Source organism: Astyanax mexicanus, chromosome 6 (assembly GCF_023375975.1).
Source record: "Astyanax mexicanus isolate ESR-SI-001 chromosome 6, AstMex3_surface, whole genome shotgun sequence".
Taxonomy (NCBI): Eukaryota; Metazoa; Chordata; class Actinopteri; order Characiformes; family Acestrorhamphidae; genus Astyanax; species Astyanax mexicanus.
In genome coordinates this window covers 56,133,615-56,157,123 of record NC_064413.1, presented here as the reverse complement: position 1 = coordinate 56,157,123, position 23,509 = coordinate 56,133,615, and the positions used below count along the sequence as shown (strand labels likewise).

Here is a 23,509-nt window from a genome sequence, read left to right as displayed (position 1 = left end):
ATTATCATAATCACAGTATCATAATCACAGTACACAATCGCAGTACACAATCGCAGTACACAATCGCAGTACACAATCACAGTATCATCACAGTGCACAATCACAGTGCACAATCACAGTGCACAATCACAGTGCACAATCGCAGTGCACAATCGCAGTACACAATCACATTATCATAATCACAGTATCATAATCACAGTACACAATCGCAGTACACAATCACAGTATCATAATCACAGTACACAATCACAGTACACAATCACAGTATCATCACAGTACACAATCACAGTAGACAATCACAGTATCATCACAGTGCACAATCACAGTGCACAATCACAGTACACAATCGCAGTACACAATCACAGTATCATAATCACAGTATCATAATCACAGTACACAATCACAGTATCACACTCACAGTATCATAATCACAGTACACAATCACAGTACACAATCACAGTACACAATCACAGTACATAATCACATCCCCTACAACAGGGTTTTTTAAAACACTTCACACAGTGAAAAAAAGGTTTGTAGTTCTTTATAGAGCAGTTCTCTTCACTGAAGAAGATATTAATGTTATTAATGTTATAATAATGTTATTTACCTACATAGTAAATGAATAGTGAAGTGATCTATCAGATTATGAAGGAACACATAAGGAATCATGTAGTAACTTAAAAACAGTGTTAAACAAACTAAAATACTCTGTAAAGAAGCTTTTAGATGCTCCTATCTGGGGAGCTGTTAAATTAAACTCTTGCTCTTTCTTTCTTTGGGTGGTCCTGATGAGTGCCAGTTTCATCACTATAATGTTTTTGGTAAACGTTGTGTTGACTGCACTTGAGGATACTTTTTAAAGTTTAAAAAAAATCATTTATAATTGACTTTTTTCTTAAGTCAGTTTAGTTGAGTAGTTGTTGCTTCTCATAATCTGGATTCGAACATTACTCAAATATTCACTATTCACTGTATACCTGTAACTCTACCTCTTCACTACTTTACTTTAACTGATGCTCTCAAACACTTTATTAAGAGACAAGAAATTCAAGTAATTAACTCTTGATGAGTTCAGCACAGCTGTTAACTGAAAGCCTGAATTCCAGGAGACTCTACCTCATAAAACTGACTGAGAAAATCCAGCAGAGATGTTCAAAGCAGTGTACAATATAAAACGTATTCTGGTTTGTTTTTTAATTTACTAAATAATTTGATATTTCCATCTACATTTCACTGCATAGTTTGGATGATTGTAGCATTGATCTACAATGTAGAACATTTTAAAATAATAAAAATAACTTTTTACTAGTACTGTATATATAATTGAATCAGACTGACTGAATCTGTATTAATGCACCAGGTAATTAAATAAACTGAATAAATTAAAAGCTCCTAAAACTGATCATCCAGTACCAGAAGCTGTCTTCACGTATGCTTTCCTGGTATGTGAGCAATCAAATCCAGACAGCAATGTTCCAAAACCCAGTATAAGGCATTTGCAGAACAGTAGAGGCAAACTTCCTGTATTTAGCAGTGTTTTTTTTTAATTAGCATTAAAAAAGTCTTGTAAAGCCTTGATTTTCTCATTAAACACTGCAGATCTGTTGTAAAAAGTAATTTTTAATGAATAGATTGAATTAAATTGTGGTTTTGCACACTTACTGCCAGTTTATAAAAGCAATAAGCCACTTTAGATCATGGGTATTGTTGTTTTATGATACTCATCTAGTTGTTTGTTGCTTTATTTTGTAATTAATGCAGTGCAGTATTCCAGAAATACTCATAATTTGCTCAGAATATCATATTGTGGAGTAATTTTTATCACAATAAATATTAATCACGTGTCCCCTCGTTGTGCACCGCTAGCCTCCAGCCAGAAGAGGGTGCTGAACAGGATTCAGAGGGAGGCGTCGTCTGAGTTCAGTGCTGATTCGCTGGAGCTGGACCCCGAGCTGAACCTGGAGGCTGAATCGGAGAGCAGAGCGTCGGACCCGGACGGGAACGTCCTTCCGAAGCGGGATCTGGACATGCTGGATGAGCTGAATCAGAAATCACACCGACCAACCAGCGGCCGGAGAGGATCCACCCGCTCCAAACCCAAACCCAGCCAGAACCACCACCCTGAGAGAGCCTCTGACATCACTTCCTCAGGTACACCCGCCGGCTCTGTTCCGGTGCGGTGCTGTTAGCACGGTTACGGTTTCTTTTTCCATTTGCTGTGTTGTTTAATCAGGATCAGGACGTACTCAGAACAGAGCATAATAGCTAAATAAATGCTAAATAAAGAAATTCCAATATTACTACTGCTACTGTCCAACATGGCTAATGACAATTTAGCAGTTTCTGTGACCAGGCTTATCCAACGTCACTTTCTTTAGCCAAAAGACCTTAAAAAGAGTCCTTAAAAAGTCTGAAATTCTTTTTAGGTCTTTGAAACGACCAGATTTCCACATTTTCTTTAGTCTTAAAGGACCATAAAACCACAAATACTACAGAAAATTATCAGTATATGTTCTATAGTAACATATAGTAATAGATAACATAGTCAGGATGTACCATCAGATATTAGGGAAATGTCTGTAGGTAAAGTTTAAACTCTGCAAGCTCTTACTGCAGAGCTTTAGCCAGTATTTTCGTTCTTATTTTAACTCATAACGTCATTCATTCCCCCAGTCCCATTTCCACAGTCCTGGTTGCCAGGTTTAGAACACATCATCATGCAAACAGTCTGCTGCATCCATGAAAAAGTTTTTTTTTTTGCCAAACAGGTAATCACCGAACTTCAGTAAGGTTGCTAACCATAGCTGGGGAGTGGGTGGGGCAGAAACTCAATCCAATGTTTGGAATTTGGACTCCTGTAGCCTTTTTCCACACTCATTCACATTTATGACTGACTGACTGTTCCTTTAAATGTTTATGAAGGTTGTCAGCGGCTACAAACCAACATACATTTTAACACCAGCTGAGATTGGAGCAAAAAAATGTAGAACTTTGATCTAAAATTTCACTGAGAATGCTCTTAATAAGTCTTACATTTAACTCACTAAAATCTACAAGAACCCTGGATCCCTCAGTCTTTAAAGGGGCACTAAACCCCCTGATTTTTGATGACTCCACCCTCAGTTAAAATTTAATGAATGCTTAAAAATGAAAGCAGTGGTTTGGGAGGGGCACTGGGTGATGTATGGGTTTAGAGGCGAGGCAGGAAAGATAGCTGATTGGGCTGAGCAGTGAGTCTCTGATAGTGAGATGTAATACGCCTTACCAAATGGGCGGTATTATTGATTATTGACCAATTTGCATATTGTGAGTAGTTTTTGCAAACCAAACTACACGGAAACATCATCCTCATCTATAGCACAGTTGAACCTGTGGGGGCGCTGCAGTGGCAGAAACTACCACAATAAAAGCTGGTATTTTCATTGCCTCAGAGGAACATATTTCATCTGTTAATGGAAAAAAATGCTTTAGAGTGCCTCTTTAAGCCCCTCCCACTGAACGTTTCCGTGGCCCCAGGAAACATGTTAGCTAACCATGCTAAGGAAACTAATCCCAGCCTGGTTTGTAGGAGTTCTGTGCTGATTTTGGGCTCTGGATTGCTGTGAGGATTTGATTGCATGTTGTATTCAGGTCTGATTGAGGATGTAGGCTGGGGTTTGGGAGGTGAGCAGAATTTCAGTGTTGTAATCAGATTATCAGTGTTGCTCGGTTTGCTCCGTCACCTCTGTCACACCGTACACTAATCCCCTCTCCTCCCCCCGGCTCAGCTGTGCTGTCCTCACACTCACCGTCTGATCCTTCAGTTTAGACCAGCGTTTAGCTCAGCCTGGACCCAGTCTGCTCTTTATCTGAATAAAGCTGAGGCAGCTTTTAGTGTAGACGTTTGCTGAGGTGGTCTGTGAGCAGATCAGAGCAGCTCTGAAATAGGCTAAAGTGTTTTTTGGTAGTGTTGTAATCTATAGTTCAACCAAGATATGGACAAAAAAATTATTTTATATCAATATATATATATAGAGCTCTGGAAAAGATAAGAGACCCCTTAAACACGATGAGTTTCTTTGATTTTCCCAAATTGAAAACCTCTTTGGCTATTTTTATTTTATATAAAGCTATGGCGTGATAATCACAATATAGCAAACTAAAAAAAATAATTGCACAAGTTATAATCTTGACTTGCAGTGTATAGCCATATTTCTGTTTTTTTTTTGTGTGTTTTGGATGTAAGCTACAGGGATTGGACAATGAAACCGAAACACCTGTCATCATTTTAGTGTGGGATTTTAGGTTTCATGGCTAAATTGGAGCAGCCTGGTGTTCAATCGTCATTAATTGCACATTGCACCAGTAAGAGCAGAGTGTGAAGGTTCAATTAGCAGGGTAAGAGCACAGTTCTGCTCTAAATATTGCAATGCACACAACATTATGGGAGAGATACCAGAGTTCAAAAGAGGACAAATTGTTGGTGCACGTCTTGCTGGAGCATCTGTGACCAAGATAGCAAGTCTTTGTGATGCATCAAGAGCCACGGTATCCAGGGTAACGTCGGCATACCACCAAGAAGGACCAACCACATCCAACAGGATTAACTGTGGACACTGTAAGAGGAAGCTGTCTGAAAGGGATGTTCGGGTGCTAACCCGGATTGTATCCAAAAAACATAAAACCACGGCTGATCAAATCACGCAGAATTCAATGTGCACCTCAACTCTCCTGTTTCCACCAGAACTGTCCGTCACCACAATCAATTATTGTGCTCTAAAACCAGGTGTTTCACTTTCATTCTCCAACCCCTGTATCTCAATTGAACTTCATTTTCTTTAATGCTATTTTTATTTTATATAAAGCAGTAAAAACAGTAACTCTGTTTCTCAAATGAATTTGATTTACCTCCTGGCCCAATAATAATAGCTTTGAAGAACAGGTGATCAGTGAGTGTAGAAGTGAGGAGGTGTCGGGTAAAGTCCAGATTAAACTGTGGTAGGCTGAATGTTTGTTTTTTTAAACATTACAGTAAAACTAACACAAATTCCTGTTTTTCTCCTTCAGTTTCTCTAGAGGATTTTGGTCAGTTGGGCGGCAGCGGGCGGCGGCTCCGGTCGGAGTGTCGTAGCGAGCAGGACGACACGTTAATGCAGTCGTGGGACTCGCTGACCAAGTTCAACCAGAGCCAGCGGGGACGCATCTCCAACATGTCCCTGGAGGGGGACATCTTCGACGAGTTCCTGCAGCGTCAGTCCCGCCGCCCCACAGCCGTCCCCTCCGACCCCGCCGCCTCTGATCCCGTGACCTCTGACCCCGAGGACGACCCCCGCGACCCTCCGGACGAGGACTTCGAGATTCCGGTTCTGCCTCAGGGGCGCCACCTGCTGATCAGCATCCTGTCCACGTGGGGGGACCGGCACTACGTGGGGTTAAACGGTATAGAGATCTACAGCTCCAGCGGGGAGCCGGCGTCTCCCGTCAGCGTCACGGCCGACCCCCCCGACATCAACGTGCTGCCGGCGTACGGCCGAGACCCCCGCGTCGTCTCCAACCTGACGGACGGCGTGAACCGCACGCAGGATGACATGCACCTGTGGCTCGCCCCCTTCACCCCCGGCCGAAAGCACCTGATCTCTCTGGACCTGGGCTCCACCCTCCGCCTGGCCATGATCCGCATCTGGAACTACAACAAGTCCCGCATCCACTCCTTCAGGGGCGTGAGGGAGGTGGAGATGATGCTGGACGGACGCTGCATCTTCAGAGGGGAGATCGCCAAAGCCTCCGGGACACTGACGGGAGGTGGGTTACACTAGGGGTGTGCCATATTGTATCGTACGCGATATCTTTAACATTTTTGAATATGGTGAACGATATTATACCCTGAAATATGGAGCCATATCACCCACCCCTAATTATCACATCAGGGTTCTACTTTTTTTTACTGTTTTTAGCAAAAGAAAAATTCACACTGTTCTCATTTCCCCATTATATATCTACTAGATACAGATTAAATCTGTCCAGTATCATTAATTTTACTTTAATCCTATATATATATGGAGATATATGGAGTGCATTATTATTAGTTTCATCACATTCTGGATCATTGACTTGACAACTCAGATTAAACTTTTTATGTTTTTAATATTGTATTGCCATATCATATTACATGCAATAATAACATTTAATTTTCATTTTGTTGCAGTAGTGTATTCTTAATTATTTTTCATTGTGTTTTTTCATATCGCCAAGAGTATCAGTATCGCAAAAATACCATGAAATATCGTGGTATTATTTTAAGGCCATGTCACCCACCCCTGGGTTACAGGACTCGGCAGTGCAGGACACAGTACAGTCAGGCTGGAGACATGTTTTCCAGTAATGTATTATACTGATAATAATCTGTGTCTTTTAGTAATGTGACCAATAACAAGAAAAAAATCCAGATGTTATTTCTGTTAATGTAATCATTAATTTTTAGGTAATGTAATGAATAGTATGGCCATTTATCCAGTTATAGTTTTTGATAATGAAATGTATTTTGGCCAAAATTCACAATTTTCATGTATTTATTTATTGCTCCTAACACACATATCACGACTGTGAGACCAATGATGTGACAAACAAATCCAGATCTTGCTGTCACTAATAAAGCCAATAACACTCTTAAAGTAATAGGCTCATTACAAATTACAAATTGCAATTGCAGTTGTTTTTAAATAGCTCTACTCTCTAGTATACTAATAGCGTACTCTCTGTTTCTTTGCTGTCTTTTTCTCTTATCCCTCTCTCTCTCTTTTTTCTCTTTTTTTCTGTGTTTCTCTCTCTCTCTCTCTCTCCCTCTCTCAGGGCTGGATCAGTTTGGAGATACGATTCTCTTCACCACTGATGATGACATTCTGGAGGCGATGTCTCGATTTGATGACACATTTGGAGGGAATGTGGAGGGGGCGGAGCCTGGGTTGGAGGAGGAGGAGCTTCAGAGGCCGAGGACGGCTGACGGAGAGGGAGAGGAAAGACCATTTACACAGGCCGGATTCAGAGAGGTGAGAGAGACTGAGTGAAAAATATATACAGCTCTGGAAACCAATTAAAAATGATGAGTTTCTTTGATTTTACCAAATTAAAAACCTCTGGAATATAATCAAGAGGAAGATGAATGAAGCCATCAAACCAAACTGAACTGCTGGAATTTTAGAACCAGGAGTAAAGCAGCATAAAGTTATCCAAAAGCAGTGTGTAAGACTGGTGGAGGAGAACATGATGCCAAGATGTATGAAAAAAAAACTGTGATTAAAAACCACCAGGATTATTCCACCAAATATTGATTATTTCTGAACTCTTAAAACTTTATGAATATGAACTTGTTTTCTTTGCGTCTTTTTTGTTATTTCAGCCATTTCTCATTTTCTGTAAATAAATGCTCTAAATGAGAATATTTTTATTTGGAATTTGGGAGAAATGTTGTCTGTAGTTTATAGAATAAAACAACAATGTTCATTTTACTCAAACATAAACCTATAAATAGCAAAATCAGAGAAACTGATTCAGACAGTGTGTTATATAAATATATATCTGTGTGTTTTGCAGTTGAAGCAGGAACCTGTAGTAGAAGTATCTGCTGATCCTGAGCTCCAGAGTTGTGGACTCTACAGAGGCAGGAGTAAGAAATTCCTCATTTACTTTAATCAGACTTTACCTTTGAACAGTCGCCACTTCTGTATACTAGATGGTGCTGTGTGTTCATAATCACATGACTCAGGTCTGTTTTAAATGTGTGTGTGTGTGTGTGTGTGTGTAGCTCTGCGGCTGGGTCTGTTCTCGACGTGGGGGGACTCTCATTACCTGGGTCTGACTGGGTTGGAGGTCGTGGGTAAGGAGGGCGAGAGCATCCCTGTTGACGTTTCCATGGTAACCGCATCACCTCGTGACCTCAATGACCTCCCCGACTACAGTGATGACCTGCGAACTCTGGACAAGTCAGTGCCAACCAGCCCATCTTCAAACACAAACACACACACACACACACTGCTGAATACACCAGATCTGCTGCAGACTGCATTCAGATGGTCGGATTGGTTTAAACATAATATTTTGGTTAAAACTAATTGATAAATTTGGCCCTGGACAAAGGTTATTATCAGTAATGAAAACAACGAAGTATCAAAAACTGAAACTGAAAGATGATTTTCATTAACTAAAACTAATAAAAACTGTAATTAATTAAAAGAAAATAACGGTAACTAACTAGAACTGAATTGAGAGTTTATAAAACTTAACAAAAACAAACTGAAATTACAGATAGAATACCTGTATCTGTGCGCAGTTCTGTCTGTCCACTTCCTACTTTCTATTTCTGAGTTGATAATTTTGGTGAAAATCAGTGAAACCTGTAGAGTTTATTGGGGTTCTGAGTTTGTTTCTGTGTTTCTCAGATTAAGCTCTCTGATTGGATGTGTGTTTCATGTTCATGTGTGTTCTATTGCCTATTTTAAGCGGCAGTATTATATATTATATTTCACACTTAAAGCTGCTAGTTTGTAAACTGTTGCATTTTTTGTGAACAGTTGTTTTTTTTTCACAGTAACTGATTTTTTTTATGGTTTCTTCTGTTAAGTTTTTAATTACATAACACCTTTTTAAATCTAGATTCTCACCAATAACCCAAAGTATGAACAAAAAACTAAAACTAATACTAGAATTAATAAAACTAACTATAACTGAGCACTAATAAAATAATCAAAACTAATAAAAACTAGCAAACCCACTCTAAATATGAATTAAACTTAACTGAATTGGAGGAGAAAGCGTGAAAACGAAACAAAATTAAACTTTAATGGAAAATTATAAACTATTATAACCTTGCTCTGGACTAAAATAGTTTCTGTTTTAATAGGAGTTTAAAGGCAGGACTAGTAACAAGGTCATAGTGCTCTGCAGGTTGATATGCTCGTTAACCAGCTTGGTTAATACCCTTAGTTTCAGAAGGTATCCCAATACTTTTGGCCATATAGTGTGCTTATAATTCATTAATATAATTAATAATTACTGTTTACTCTCTTGTGTATTATCATTTTATTATATTTTTAGTGCAACTGTATATAATTCAGCATCACATTTTTTGTGTCTTTCTCTCCCTCAGGTTGTTTGATGGACAGAACGTGTGCACTGATGATGAACACATGTGGCTCATCCCGTTTTCCCCTGGCTCTGACCACACCCTCACTATCGACTTCAGCCAATCACAGACCATCGCCGGCCTACGCATCTGGAACTACAACAAATCACCTGAGGACTCTTATAGAGGGGTGAGCGAGAGAAAGTCTTATAGGGTTATTCTGTTAGGCTGTTAATACAATATTTAATATTACTCCATATCCGACATCTTTCTGAACTGCTTTCACTGTGCATCGGTGCAGCGCTTCATGTGAAGTTTCAGTTTCATCCTTCCCAGCATCTCAACAGCTATGAATGAGTTCAGGCTGTAGCTTGAAAAGCTGTAAAGAGGATTTTTGCTTTATTCAGACAGAGACAGGCTTTAGTTTATAGCAATCTGTATCCGTTTTTAGCTTTTCACACTTCCTCACAAACAACCCGTTTTTTCTACATAGTAAATAAATAGTGAAGTGATCTATCAGATTATGAAGGAACACATAAGGAATCATGTAGTAACTAAAAACAGTGTTAAGCAAACCTAAATACTCTGTGAAGAAGTATTTAGGTGCTCTAATCTGGGGAGCTGTTTGTTAATTTGTGATTTCTGAGGCTGGAAACTCTGATAAACTTATCCTGTACAACAGAGGTGCTGATTAGTGCCAGTTTCATCACTATAATGTTTTTGATGGTCTTTCCGGTGACTGCACTTTCTAAGTTTTTGAAAATGTTCTTTCTTTAGTTTGACTGACCTTCATTTTTTTTCTTTAAAGTATTTTTTTTCTTTATTTAGTTGAGTAGTTGTTGTTTCTCATAATCTGGATTCGAACATTACTCAAATATTCACTATTCACTGTATACCTGTAACTCTACCTCTTCACTACTTTACTTTAACTGATGCTCTCAAACACTTTATTAAGAGACAAGAAATTCAAGTAATTAACTCTTGATGAGTTCAGCACAGCTGTTAACTTAAAGGCTGAATTCCAGGTGACTCCACCTCTTAAAACTGACTGAGGAAATGCAGCAGAGATGTGCATAGAATCTAAAATTATTTGAAGAATGTAAAAATTAAAACATATTCTGGTTTGTTTAACACTTTTTTTGTTTGCTAAATATTTTCATATGTTGTTCTTCATAGTTTGGATGACTATTATAAATTAAGCAGTACACGAGAGGGAGTGCTATAGGGAGTGTAATATTGGCACTGCTGTGCTGAGGTTCATGCTATATTGAAAGATTAGAGTGAAAGAGTTAAAGAGGAGGAAAAACAGGATCTGATTGGTTATAAAAACTCCAGCAGTTAAAATAGTTCCATTACTGCTCTGTGTGTTTGTAGCTGCACTGTTTGGTTTGGTTTGTAAGCGCTGCATCGTTGCTAGGTTACCTGTATGTGGCGGAAGAGTGATATATGGAAAGCTTCGGTTACAGTGCATTACCGGCTGATAACGGCAAACACAGAACACCTCTCAGCCAATCACATTGCAGGGTCGGAACTAACTGTGGAATGATGCGTCCAAACTTTTAACTGGTACTGTACTGTGTGAGAAGAGTGTGTGATGATTAGTGATGCTAGCTGGTGGTGAGTACGCTACTTTAGCCCTGTAGCTCCAATTCTGAGACAGAATTTAAACTCCAGACATGATCTGACTGATGGAGTACACAGGAAGTAAAGGACAGATCTGAAATGGTTTAGAAATCTGTTCTTTTAAACCTGAGTTTGTGTTAATATTTACTCCGTACTGTGTGTGTGTGTGTGTGTGTGTGTGTGCTGTGTGTGTGTTTTCAGCTGCAGACGTTGCGGGTGTGTGTGGACGGAGTGTGTATCTCTCCTCCGGACGGGTTTCTGATCCGGAAGGGTCCGGGGAACTGCCACTTCGATTTCGCTCAGGAGATCCTGTTCATGGACTACCTGCAGTCCCCCACCTCCACCACCGGGGGCAGCAGAAACTCACAGGACTCACACAGGTGACCTTATGACCTCACAGCAGTCTGTGATACTAGTGCTGGGCGATATGGGAAAAATCATATATCATGATATGGAAATTTTAATATCACGATAATAATATATATCGTGATATACCACATTTGAGTATGTTTTCAGTTATTCTTAGAAAAATATGACAAAATAATATCATTACTTACTTTTTTCCAACTTTATTTCAAAGTAACATTAAACCAAACTTTCACAAATGAGAATTACTACCTTTTAGTGCAGCAATGTGTATCAAATGAAAACAGATGAGGTAAATGCTGTAGCTAAGTTTTTTTTAAATTATACAGGTATTTAAATTGAGTTATCAAAATAAACTCAATTAACATTTTTTAAAGTGTCCGTCAAATAACGTAAAGCAGCGTCACGTCACAAAAAAAACATTATGAAGCGCCTTTTTTTTTTCGAAAATTACTTAATTATCACTTATATAAACCGAGTTTATGCAAAGTGTCCACGCCAATACATTTCATCATAGCCTACTTTATATATTTGCATGAATAATTGATTAAATTACTGTAGAAACGATAGAGACGATAGAAGGTAAAGTAGCACGATAGACACTTTTCAATCGTCCCCACAATATTTATCGTCATATCGCACAGCACTACGTGATAGTTTAATAAAGTTTCTTTATTAATAACATTAAACGTAATGCTGTATACTAAAACTCTAAAAATAAAAGTTCTGACAGTTTTACTTTTATTTAGATTTTTTCTTTATGTGAGATTTTATGTTTCATCTCAGCTCAGCTTTATTTCATTTATCAAAATATACACAGTACCAGTCTAAAGTTTATTTTTTATTATTAAATGTATTTATTTTATTTATTTTCTACATTGTAGGTTATGTTGTATACTTCTTTTTGATGTCTACCTCAGTCTTCCAGCTTGAAATTGTATATTTCTAAGGGCTCAATAAAGAGACATGTTTGGTCATCTTGTCTTTCCAAGTTCGTAAAACCAAATTGTTGTATACTGGCATATCGACTGGGTACCCAGCCCTGACTAAACTCCCCGACTGGTCCGGGGTTTATGATATATTTCTGATTATATTATATATATTTATTATATATTTAATATATTTATTATATATTTCTGTAAAATTGACGTATAGAGTGTGGAAATGTATGTTTTTTTTTTTTTTTCTTAATATTGCCGCAGGATGTATCTATGTGAAGTCCAAGGGAAATTTTCCTTTTGTTGACAATAAAGTATATCTTATTTTTTGCATTTCAGGATAAATTTAAAGTAATTTTCTAATAAATCTGTTACAATCTGGAGTTTTTTGCTCCTTAAAGACTTCTTAATTTAATTTAGCTTTAATTGTCAGCCTCTTTTTTCAGATTTATACACAAATATACCTGCTTTGGAAAAAACACCAACTCAGTGTAATAACTGTGTAATATTTAATAATGTTCAGTGCTACTTTTTATTGTGGTTATTCTACAGTAGGTGAATGTGGAACAGTCTAGAATTTGCTTTATATGTATATCGTCGCTTTCCTATGAAAAACACTTATCTCCATTTTTGTCGATCTTTTGTTTTGTTTTGTTTAGTTTAGTTTGAACAGACACACTGTTCCTTACACTGTGCCAAAATTTCTTGATGAACGGACCAATAGAAACTCTTCAAAATGACCTGAAATAAACTCTTTTTACATTGACTTCTATTAAAAGTTTACAAAAAAAGTTTTTTTTTCTCTCTCATGTAAAGTTGCTGTTTTAGAGATTAGTGTTTTTCAGTGGACAGCAACGATATACAGTATTTTGAAGGTGTGTGTGTGTGTGTGTGTGTTGCAGGGTTGTAAGCAGGACTGAAGAACAGGCCAGTATGGAGTACGAGGCTCCGCTGATGCCGTGTGGATGTATCCTTATCCTCTCCGCTACTGGAGATCTGTTAACCTGTTAAACTGCATTTTATTCACATAATATAACTTAACTTAATTATTTTTATATTATCACTGTTGTCGTTGTTGGTATTGGTGCTTAAGTTCTCCACTAGGCCTTTTTAACTAAAAGAACTCTGTTCTATAACTAGTTTTGTTCAGACCTATAAGAACCTCAGCAACCCAGTTTTAGTGGAACCCAGAATACGTCACTTCTTTTCTCCTCTGTTATATCAGTAACTAACTGCAAAGCTGCAAGTGTGTCCTGAATGAATGGGGGGGAATATGGAGCTAAACGGCTAAAACTCTTATTAAAAATAGAGTGTTTCTTTAATTTGTGAAAGTAAAACTATGTATTTCACTAAAAATGCAGATAAAACACAAATGAAAGTTTTTTGTTATTTAACATCCTGGTACACTTCTCATAAATTAAACTAAATAAACTGGTTAAACTGGTTAAACTGGTACAGTACAGCCGTACTACCAGCCCTCAGCAGTCTGGCTGTACTCACATTACCAGTAACATTGTCTTGCTCTTCAGTGTTTCTGCACTAAAATATCTCCAAACAAACAGCATTTTACTCAAACCCACAGCTGCTGTGGGCTTTTGGTAAGACGTGGTCTATATGGTTTATGGTTCAGCTCAAACGGTGGACTGAAATCTGGATTGTTTTGTGGATCAGCAGTATCTGTCCCATATTATATACATTAATTATGCAGATATCAGACAAGATACCGATATTAAAGTTAATCAGCCAATTATAATAATATCCAACTCATCACACACTCTTCTCAGACTGAGAGGAGGTGTTCAGTAATCTCTAATAGACTTAATAATGTGGTTTCTGATACTGTATATTTTGGATATGTATAGTTTAGATATGTAGGATATGGGGTGTGACGATATTTCTTGTCAAGCTTAAACCTGTCTCTCGGGGAAAAAAACAGTTTAGCGTGGACTTTTTAAAATTGATCTGGCAACCCAGTAGTGATAGCAGTGAGTGTGGTGGCTGAGCAGTGAGAGCAGCTCTCAGCAGAAGAGGAAAATTCAGGTATTTGTATAGAAGATGCTTCTGCTACTTTTAAGTTGTATATCTGGCTGCATTTTGGCTCCAGTGGAAACAATAAACGGTAACAGAGTGACCAACAAGATACAAACCATATATAAATACTGTAAGTAAATCCTACACCTGACTGTTTCATAGGCAGCTGTACTAATCCCTTAGCTCTGTACTGTATTTAAAAACATGTTCTGTCTCTGTTTCACTTCAAGTATAGTCCTAATATGACTGGTTATGGTTCTGCAGAGTTAAATTACAAGAGATTTAGGAGAAAAAACACAAACCATAGTCTTAATATGACTGGTTGTAGTTTGCACTTATTGTTTGCACTATATAAGACTTAGAAAAGTTTAATTTTTATTTTTTATTCTTATTTCTAATTGAATCAATGTGTGAGAGAAACCAGTCTGTTAAGTTTGAGTTATATGATTTTGTCAAATAAAACTCTAGTTTTCAAGTTTTCATTTTTCATTTTTGACGTTTTCTTTAAAACTTTATCTTTAAATCTCGTCTCGTTCTCGTGAACCCAGTATCGTGTCTCGTCTCGTCTCGTGATATTAGTATCTCGTCACTCCCCTAGTAGGATATGGATTTAAGCAGTATCAGAAATCACTTTAGGGAGTCCAAATGTGTAATGGGATGTAATTTTCTCATCTGGTTTCTCAGTTTTCCTTAACTATGTGTGTGTGTTTGTGTCTGTATGGTTTTTTTTTGTGTGTGTATTTGTTTGTGTGTGTTTGTGTGTGTGTGTGTAGTCATTTTCCAGCTGCAGCTGTTGACCACGTGGGGGGATCCGTACTACATCGGCCTAAACGGCCTGGAGCTCTACGACCAAAACGACCAGAAGATAACCCTCACTGAGAACAGTATCCTTACCCACCCTCACTAAACTCTAAACCCAGCGTTAAAGGAGTTCTGTGGGATTTCTGCTAGTATACGTAATAAATGGCTGAGGCTACTCTGCGTGAATGCAATCCAGAAGATTAATTGCTTTTCCTCACTAACATGCAAAATATGTGACGAATGGAAATGCAAAACCACTATTACATTACATTTCACTGCACTCTTTGATCTCTTTAATTAAAAAAAAAAACAATACACAAGAATTTACATTGTCAAAACTAAAAGCTGAGTTTGTGTCCGAATTGCACACAAACCTCCTTAAAATACAATTCAGTCGACTGCATTGTATTCCACTGTGTGGCTGAACTGCGAATGTTCAAAAGCAAATCACAATGCACAGGATTACATTTCGTCTAGGAGCATCATGGTATCCGTGCCAAAGTTATATGTTTACTTAGAATACTTAAGAATAATAAACATTTTTCCCATTTTATCCCCAATTAATCTGGCCAATTGTCCCACCCATTCAGCTGATACTCAGCAGTATATCAACCTATCACTAGTGATGCTCCAACATACCAGAAGGGTTAAGAAAACTAGCACACGCCTCCTCCGACACTCGTGAAGTCAGACTTGCTTCTTTTTGAGCTGCTGCTGATGCTGTAGCATTACCGAGTAGCATCACAGCGCTAACGCTCGGAGGAAAGCGCAGCGACTCGGTTCTGATACATCAGCTCACAGACGCAGCCTTGTGCTGATCCACATCACCCTAGGAGTGATGAGGGGAAAGAGCAGAGCGCCATCTTCTGTACCCACCCAGACCAACTGTGGTCTCTTAGGACTCCGGCAGCTGATGGCAAGCTGCATGACCAGGATTTGAACCAGCGATCTTCAGATCATAGGAGCACTTTAGACCACTGAACCACTCGTATCGCTTTTCCATCAAAAGAACTCTTGTTCTTGAACCAGTTCCATTCGGGATTTTAAGAACCGTGGTGCTTTGAACCGTCAAAATGTCACATCATACGTCACCAACAGAGGGCGCTGCACAGCGGCGTGGTTCGAACATGGTTCGTGCTGAAGAACCTAGTATTCTTCGTTTCCCGCTGCGAGCGAATGTTCCTGGTTCCGGAACCTACTTTTGTTGGTGGAAACGCAGCAAACATTTCAAAGTTAGGTTTACAAACCAGAACGGTGCCGATTCCTCATCGGTAGAAAAGCGATAATCAGTGCTGCACCACTTTTTCTTTTATTAATAATAAAAAACAAACAATTTTTAGTTCTATGTTTCATCTTCCGTTATTCCATTACTTTCTGATATTTTAGGTTGTTGCCATGGTATTATTTCAGTACCGATATTGAGATATTTAGGCAGGTATTGTAACAAACGTCTACTAACGATAGATTTCGAAATTATACTTTTGGTATCGTGACAACATTAATAAAAACTGATGTAAATTTGAAGTTTTATTTAAGCTATATTTTTAGTGAACACGTTAATGTGTGTGTGTGTGTGTGTGTGTTCTTTAACGAGTGTGTGCTGTCAGACATCGCAGCGTTTCCGGACAGTGTGAACGTGTTGGACAGTGTGTGTGGTGATGTTCGCACACCCGATAAACTGATTGACGGCGTCAACAGCACACACGACGGACGCCACATGTGGCTCGCCCCCGTACTGCCGGGACTGGTGAGGAGTGTGTGTGTGTGTGTGTGTGTGTGTGTGTGTGTGTGTGTGTGTGTGTGTGTGTGTGTGTATTTGTGACTGTGGATGCTGATTGGCTGATCCGTGTTTGAAGCTGCCGTGAAATATGTAAGCTATGCTGACCTCTGAACTCTCTGTGTGCGTTTTTTTTTTTCTCTTTGAAGGATTATTTAAGCTTTATTAGTGTTTATACAAACTTATAGTTTCTGTGGTATATTGTGCATATAATAAAAAGATAGTAATATAAGCAAAATAACTTTTAGGGAGAGTTAACACGTGGTTGCTACTGAATTACTGTGGTGGTTGCTGTGGTATTCCAGGATTGCTGTGGTGTTGCTAAGTGGTTCCTGTAGTATTTCAGGTAGATTCTATGCTTTTCTTTGCTAGGAGGTTACAAAATAGTTGTTGTGTTATACCCAGTGAATGTTGCAGTCTTGCTTAGGTGTTGGTAGGTGGTTGCTATGATATTGCTGAGTGGATGCTTCAGTATCCTAGGTGGATGCTGTGGTGTTGAGGTGAGATTCAGTTTGTGGCAGGTGCACTTGTTTTACTGCCTATATTACAATAGTGTTGAAAAATTCTTTCTCTCTCTCTCTTTATCTCTTTCTATCGCTCTCTATCTCTATTTCTATCTTTATCTCTCTCTTTCTCTCTTTCTCTGTCTCTATTGCTCTCTCTCTCTTTGTCTCTATCTGTCTATCTCTCTCTTTGTCTCTATCTGTCTCTATCTCTCTCTTTATATGTCTCTATCGCTCTCTAACTCTTTTTCTCTTTATCTGTCTCTAACTCTCTCTCCATCTCTGTCTCTCAATATGTCTCTCTCTCCCTCTCTCTCTCTCTCTCTCTCTCTCTCTCTCTCTCTCTCTCTCTCTCTCTCTCTCTCTGTAGGTGAATAGAGTGTATGTAATATTTGATCAGCCGATGACCGTCTCCATGATCAAACTGTGGAACTATTCTAAAACACCCCAGAGAGGAGTCAAGGAGTTCGGGGTAACACTTACACACACACACACACCAATACACACACTCTCACACACACACACACACACACACACACACACACACACACACACACACAAACACACACTCTCTCTCTCTCACACACACACACACATTTACACATTCACACTAGGGGTGGGCAATATTATATCGTATACAATACATTGTGATACAGAAATATCATGATATTAAAAATCCATATCGTGATAATCGAGCTGTTCTGTCTTAAAAGTAGTCTATTATTTACTGTGAAGCTTTAGGTGTATTTATTGTATAATTGTTTTAGTTTGCAGTTTATATGCATGCACTAAATATTCTGCAATATTATTTGCTGCATTATATTATTTTATGCTATATTATTTATTTTGCCACATTATGCTTATACTGTTATACTATATTTCTGAAATTAATGAATTATTTTAGTTTTCCTATATCGCCAAGTACATCGTTATCGCAAAAATACCCTGAAATATCGTGATATTATTTTAGAGCCATATCGCCCACCCCTAATTCACACTCACACACACACACACACTCAAACCTGCACGTGTCACATTAAAATAATAGGTAATTTGCTTTATGAAGATGGGCTGTCTGTGTTAATGTGTTAATGTGTTAATGTGTGTGTGTGTGTGTGTGTGTGTGTGTGTGTGTGTAGCTCCTGGTAGATGATCTGTTGGTGTATAACGGAGTGCTGGAGTGTGTGACGCACGTCTCCCGGGGAATCCTGCCCACCCTGGACCCCATCGTCCCGTATCACACCATCCTGTTCACCGACAACACACACATCACCCAGCGCGAGAGGAACACCGTCATCAGGTACACACACACACACATCTCAAACACACACACATATCACCCACACACACACACATACACACACACACGTATCTCACTCACACACACACACACACACACACACACACATATATATATATATATATATATATATGCTGGTAGTTGAATCATGGCTTAGCCAGGTCATCCTCCTTCTCTCTGCCAGCATGCTTCTGCACAAGCTGAGAACTGGATGTGTTGGCGTGTGTGTGTGTGTGTGTGTGTGTGTTTGTGTGTACCTGTATGTGTGTGTGTAATCAGGCCACCAATGCAGAGAAAGCTAAAGTGAGTAACACTGATCTGGTTCCTGTTGCTCCCCCTGTAACAGTGTGTGTGTGTGTATATATATATATATATTAGGCAGCGATTAAACGATCAGTTTTTAAAGTTGATGTGCTGAAGCAGGAAAAATTGATAATGTAAGAATCAGAGACACTTTAAATAGAACCAAACTGGGATGTTGCAGACGGTAACTGGGTCAGAACGTCTCCAGAACATCAGGCAGGTTCAGGATGTTCCTGGTATGCAGTGATCAGAATTCACCAAAAGTAGTGCTCAAAGGAAGGACAACAACAGGGTCATGGGCACCCAAGTATCATTGATGCTCATGTAGAAACTACAGCCAGAACAGTCTTAGTTTAAACCACAGCCTGACTTTATAACAGAATTAGCAGTGAGTGTTCTCCTCCAAGCGTGTTGAGCCTCACCATTGTTCTGTTGTGAAGCCATGCAGACGTATGAACAATGTATGAGTTTGCGTGCACAGTGGCGTAGGGTGCTTGCACAGGCTCACTGCTAACTTATAAATCAGCCTTAACTTTACTTTATTTTACTCTGTGCCAGATACTACAGAACACCTTCAGAGATCTTGAGGAGTCAGTTTAGCCATGCACCCCACCTGATGGGGTTTGGGGTGATTTTTCTAATTAGGGATAATTTGCAGACCATCATTCAGACTTAATGGTCTCAGTAATTAAATATTTCAGGAGGATAATGCACTGGCACTGTTCTATCAGGTCCAATTGTTCCAGAACTTATTTGAGGAGCATTTTTTGGAGAGTTCTGATGAATGATGTTGGCTGGGATTTGATTCCAGTCAAACATTTAATGGGATGTGGCCTATAACTGAGGTCTATTCACACCCAAGACCATGCAGCTTTAAAGGAGTCCTTTAGCTAAAATTCTCTTTTTCTTGTTTTTTTTGTATTCTGAAATACAGTAGGTCTCTCTGAGTTGTTTATAATGCTGCACATCAGTGTTTATATGCTTTACCCTGTAATTCAGAGCTAAGAAACAAATGGTTAGAATTAATCCATTGAGGAAAAACACCACCAGCTAACTGTTTAGAACAGTTCTGTTTACACTAGTTAAAAGTAAAAATCCACCCCGGGTGGATTTTTACTTTCTGGACCTGGACTACCCACCTCTGTGTGTAAGTAACTATAGGTTTAAATAGGATCTCCGGTGGATTTGGTGTTTTAGAGAGGCTCTAAGACTAGGTCAGTGGCTGAACTGCACTTAGCAGGGCATTATTACACATGTTATAAAGTAACATATAATATTGTAAAGACTGTTATTAGTGTAAAAATATCTTTATTTTAAAACATTTCTAACTGCTGTCCATCTCACTGCCTCCTGGTGTTGCAGTGCTGATAGCCAGAGACAGTATATTGGCATGTATAAATATTAATGAGCAAGAGCTGAAATCTTATAGTTCTAATCCTCAAGCAATATTTAAAGGGATGAACAGAGTAGGTGTTAGGGTCTGAGTGTGTGTGTGTGTGTGTGTGTGTGTCAAAATGTAAAATGTGTGTGTTTTCTCCAGCCCCAGACGCTGTTCACACCATAAACCGTGAGTAACAGACAGTCAGTGTCCGTCCCGCTGTGTGATTGACAGCTGTCCATCAAAAAGCCACACCCAGAACATCAAAAGTGTTAACCCTTAGAAGCCTGGAGTTACTGTGTTCTACATCTACTGATAATGCTACCAGTGATTTCACAGCCATTAGCATTAGCATTAGCATTCTCCTCCAAGCGTGTTGAGCTCTGTAGTGGTGTGAAAGCAGCAGGTTCAGTTTGTTTAGATGTGGTGGAGCTTCTTCACGTGTCTCTGATCATGTTAAGATCATGTTACTCTTCACCCTCCCAGCACTAATAGCTGTGTGATGGCGGTTAGTGTTCTCCTCCAAGCGTGTTGAGCCTCACCAGTGTGAAAAGTAAAAATTCTAGCCTTCACGATCCCAGTGCTCCCAGTATATATACTTAAACTACAGTCAGAAACCAATCAGATCTTTTAATAACTGAGACTTCTAAGGGTTATCCCTCCCTGCTTACCGCCTCCACCCCGTCCGTCCTCCACCCGTCCATTCTGTGTTCAGTACAGCGCTTCAGTGTTCGTCTGGTGTCCAGCCGTTTACTGTCTCTCTCTCTGTCTCTGAAGTGCTGAAGCTGTCTCACACACCTGTCTGTCTCACAGCAACCACGTCGAGGACCAGGACGTCAAGATGACCAACGAGAACCAGATCGTACATCACCACAAGAAGAAACAAACAGCAGACCCGGGTACACACACACACACACACACACACACACACACACACAATTTTATGATCAGTATTGCCAAAATGTATTTTATCAGGCTCATATCTTTAATTATTATTTTTAGTTTGCTTATAATCCTAAAATAAGAGTTTATGAACCAAAAATATTCATAATTTATTTTTACACCAGTGTCTCTTCATCCTTTACAATGAAAGAGCAGTTAAATAATTCTGCGTAAATACTTTCCTGTCGCCAGGAAATTACATGTATAAATGTGCACACAAAATAACTTTAAAATACATTTTATTATTAATCATTGCATATTGTACATTGACCAAATTGCAAAAGTAAGATATGAAACTAAAAACATAAATAAAAACTACTTACAACACTGAAAAAATAGCATTTGTTACCAATTCTCCCCACTCTCTAACATAAACTTTACCATCAAAGATAATTATTAAAATCCTTCAGAGACGTATTTTTACGCCAAATCCAAATCCCATGTTTGCTTTAAAATATTTTTTTATAATAAATCCATAATATTTAAGTTAAAATGGGTTTCCCTGGGTTTCACTCAGTCCTGTTACCGTAACACATTACCCTGATCATCTGAAATATCTGGAACATTCTACAACAGGAAGTGACATCATCAGCTGATTCTTCTGAAGATTTTTTTTTTTTGTATATTTGATCTTATTGTAACTGTAATGACTGAGGAGCTCAATCTCAACACTCAGTCCTGTTACCTAAACTAATTCTTAGATCTTATTGGTTTATTTTTAAAATGCAAATTTTTGGGAAAATCACTAGAATGTGCTCAGTGTTCTAATGCTGTTAGCATAGCCGCTATTTAGCTATTTTTCATGCTTTTGCTAAAAAGCAATTCTATGCTAAAAACTTATTCCTGTTCCTTTCAGTCCAGCTTTGCTCTGATTGGCTACTGTATCCTCTGTTGCATCTCATTAGAAAAGCATTCCTCATAACATTAGTGATACTAATTATGTACATGTATGCAAATTAATTGGTGACATAAAAACTTGAATATATTTGGAGCTTCAGTTTTGCATAAAAAATGAGCAGTATTTATACACACACACACACACACACACACACACACACACACACACACACACACGCACACAATTGTATATAAATTGTATTGCCAGTTTTATTAACAAGGCTTCTCTCTCCCTCTCTATCTCTCTCTCTCTCTCCCACTTTTTCTCATTCTGTCTTCTTTCTCTCTTCCCCTCTTTCTCTCTCCCCCTCTTTCTTTTTCTCCCTCTTTTTCTCTCTCTTTCTCTCTCCCCTTTTCTCTCTCCCCCTCTTTCTTTTTCTCCCTCTTTCTCTCTCTTCCTCTCTCTTTATCTCCCACTTTCTCTTTCCCCTCATTCTTTTTCTCCCTCTTTCTGTCTTTCTCCCTCTTTCTCTCCCCCCCTCATTCTTTTTCTCACACTCTCTCTCCCTCTCTTTTTTCTCTCTATATTGTATTGTTTTTTTCAGCTCTGAGACCCAAAACCTGCATGACCGACACAGGAAAACGCGGGAAACGGCGATACTGAGAAATAGAGAGAGAGAGAGAGAGAGAGAGAGAGAGGAAGAGAGGGATTAGTGAGTGAGTGTGAGTTAAGGTTAGATATAATAATTGAGGAAGAACTGAACACACACTCTGAGCTGCTGTAGTGTACCACACACCTCTGCACATGTAAGATATGTACAGTATAAACCTGTATATCCACTAATATAAACTTATATACTCATTAATATTCATCTGTATATCCACTGATATTAATACTGAATCTGTATATTTGAGTGATGAGGTGTAATATAGAGATATAACCCGTATATATTCTTCTCACTGATAAAATAAACTCTTTAAACTAAGTGTCCTTCCTGCTGTCAGCTGTAGTGCTAGTGATGTTCTACTGTAACCGTTTATACACTTTATACCTTTATACATCACACACCGTATACATCACACACTTTATACATCACACACTTTATACATCACACACTTTATACATCACACACTATATACATCACACACTCTATACATCACACACTCTATACATCACACACTCTATATACATCACACACTTTATACATCACACACTCTATATACATCACACACTTTATACATCACACACTTTATACATCACACACTCTATATACATCACACACTATATACATCACACGCATTATACATCACACACTTCATACATCACACACCGTATACATCACACACTTTATACATCACACACTTTATACATCACACACTATATACATCACACACTCTATACATCACACACTCTATACATCACACACTCTATATACATCACACACTTTATACATCACACACTCTATATACATCACACACTTTATACATCACACACTATATACATCACACGCATTATACATCACACACTTTATACATCACATTTTATACCTTTATACATCACACACTCTATACATCACACACTTTATACATCACACACTATATACATCACA

At 38.6% G+C, this 23,509-nt stretch overlaps 1 protein-coding gene across 4 annotated transcripts in view; it reads left to right on the top strand.

Moving 5' to 3' along the window:
• Nucleotides 1–22,890, top strand: part of katnip (katanin interacting protein) — a 44,591-nt gene extending 21,701 nt beyond the window's left edge. The window contains exons 16-30 of one of the 4 annotated variants that reach the window (XM_049480066.1): nucleotides 1,870–2,154; nucleotides 5,050–5,784; nucleotides 6,832–7,028; nucleotides 7,573–7,645; nucleotides 7,784–7,961; nucleotides 9,125–9,290; nucleotides 10,925–11,103; nucleotides 12,930–12,994; nucleotides 14,832–14,942; nucleotides 16,467–16,606; nucleotides 17,510–17,611; nucleotides 18,279–18,439; nucleotides 20,283–20,309; nucleotides 20,934–21,019; nucleotides 22,505–22,890. In XM_049480066.1, coding sequence (XP_049336023.1) covers nucleotides 1,870–2,154; nucleotides 5,050–5,784; nucleotides 6,832–7,028; nucleotides 7,573–7,645; nucleotides 7,784–7,961; nucleotides 9,125–9,290; nucleotides 10,925–11,103; nucleotides 12,930–12,994; nucleotides 14,832–14,942; nucleotides 16,467–16,606; nucleotides 17,510–17,611; nucleotides 18,279–18,439; nucleotides 20,283–20,309; nucleotides 20,934–21,019; nucleotides 22,505–22,563 — 2,564 coding nt within the window. In that variant the 3' untranslated portion in view covers nucleotides 22,564–22,890. Of the gene's footprint in view, nucleotides 1–1,869; nucleotides 2,155–5,049; nucleotides 5,785–6,831; nucleotides 7,029–7,572; nucleotides 7,646–7,783; nucleotides 7,962–9,124; nucleotides 9,291–10,924; nucleotides 11,104–12,929; nucleotides 12,995–14,831; nucleotides 14,943–16,466; nucleotides 16,607–17,509; nucleotides 17,612–18,278; nucleotides 18,440–20,282; nucleotides 20,310–20,897; nucleotides 21,020–22,504 lie in introns of all 4 variants that reach the window. The other 3 variants (XM_049480064.1, XM_049480067.1, XM_049480065.1) reach the window with 3 other exon arrangements.
• The last annotated feature ends 619 nt before the right edge of the window (nucleotides 22,891–23,509 follow it).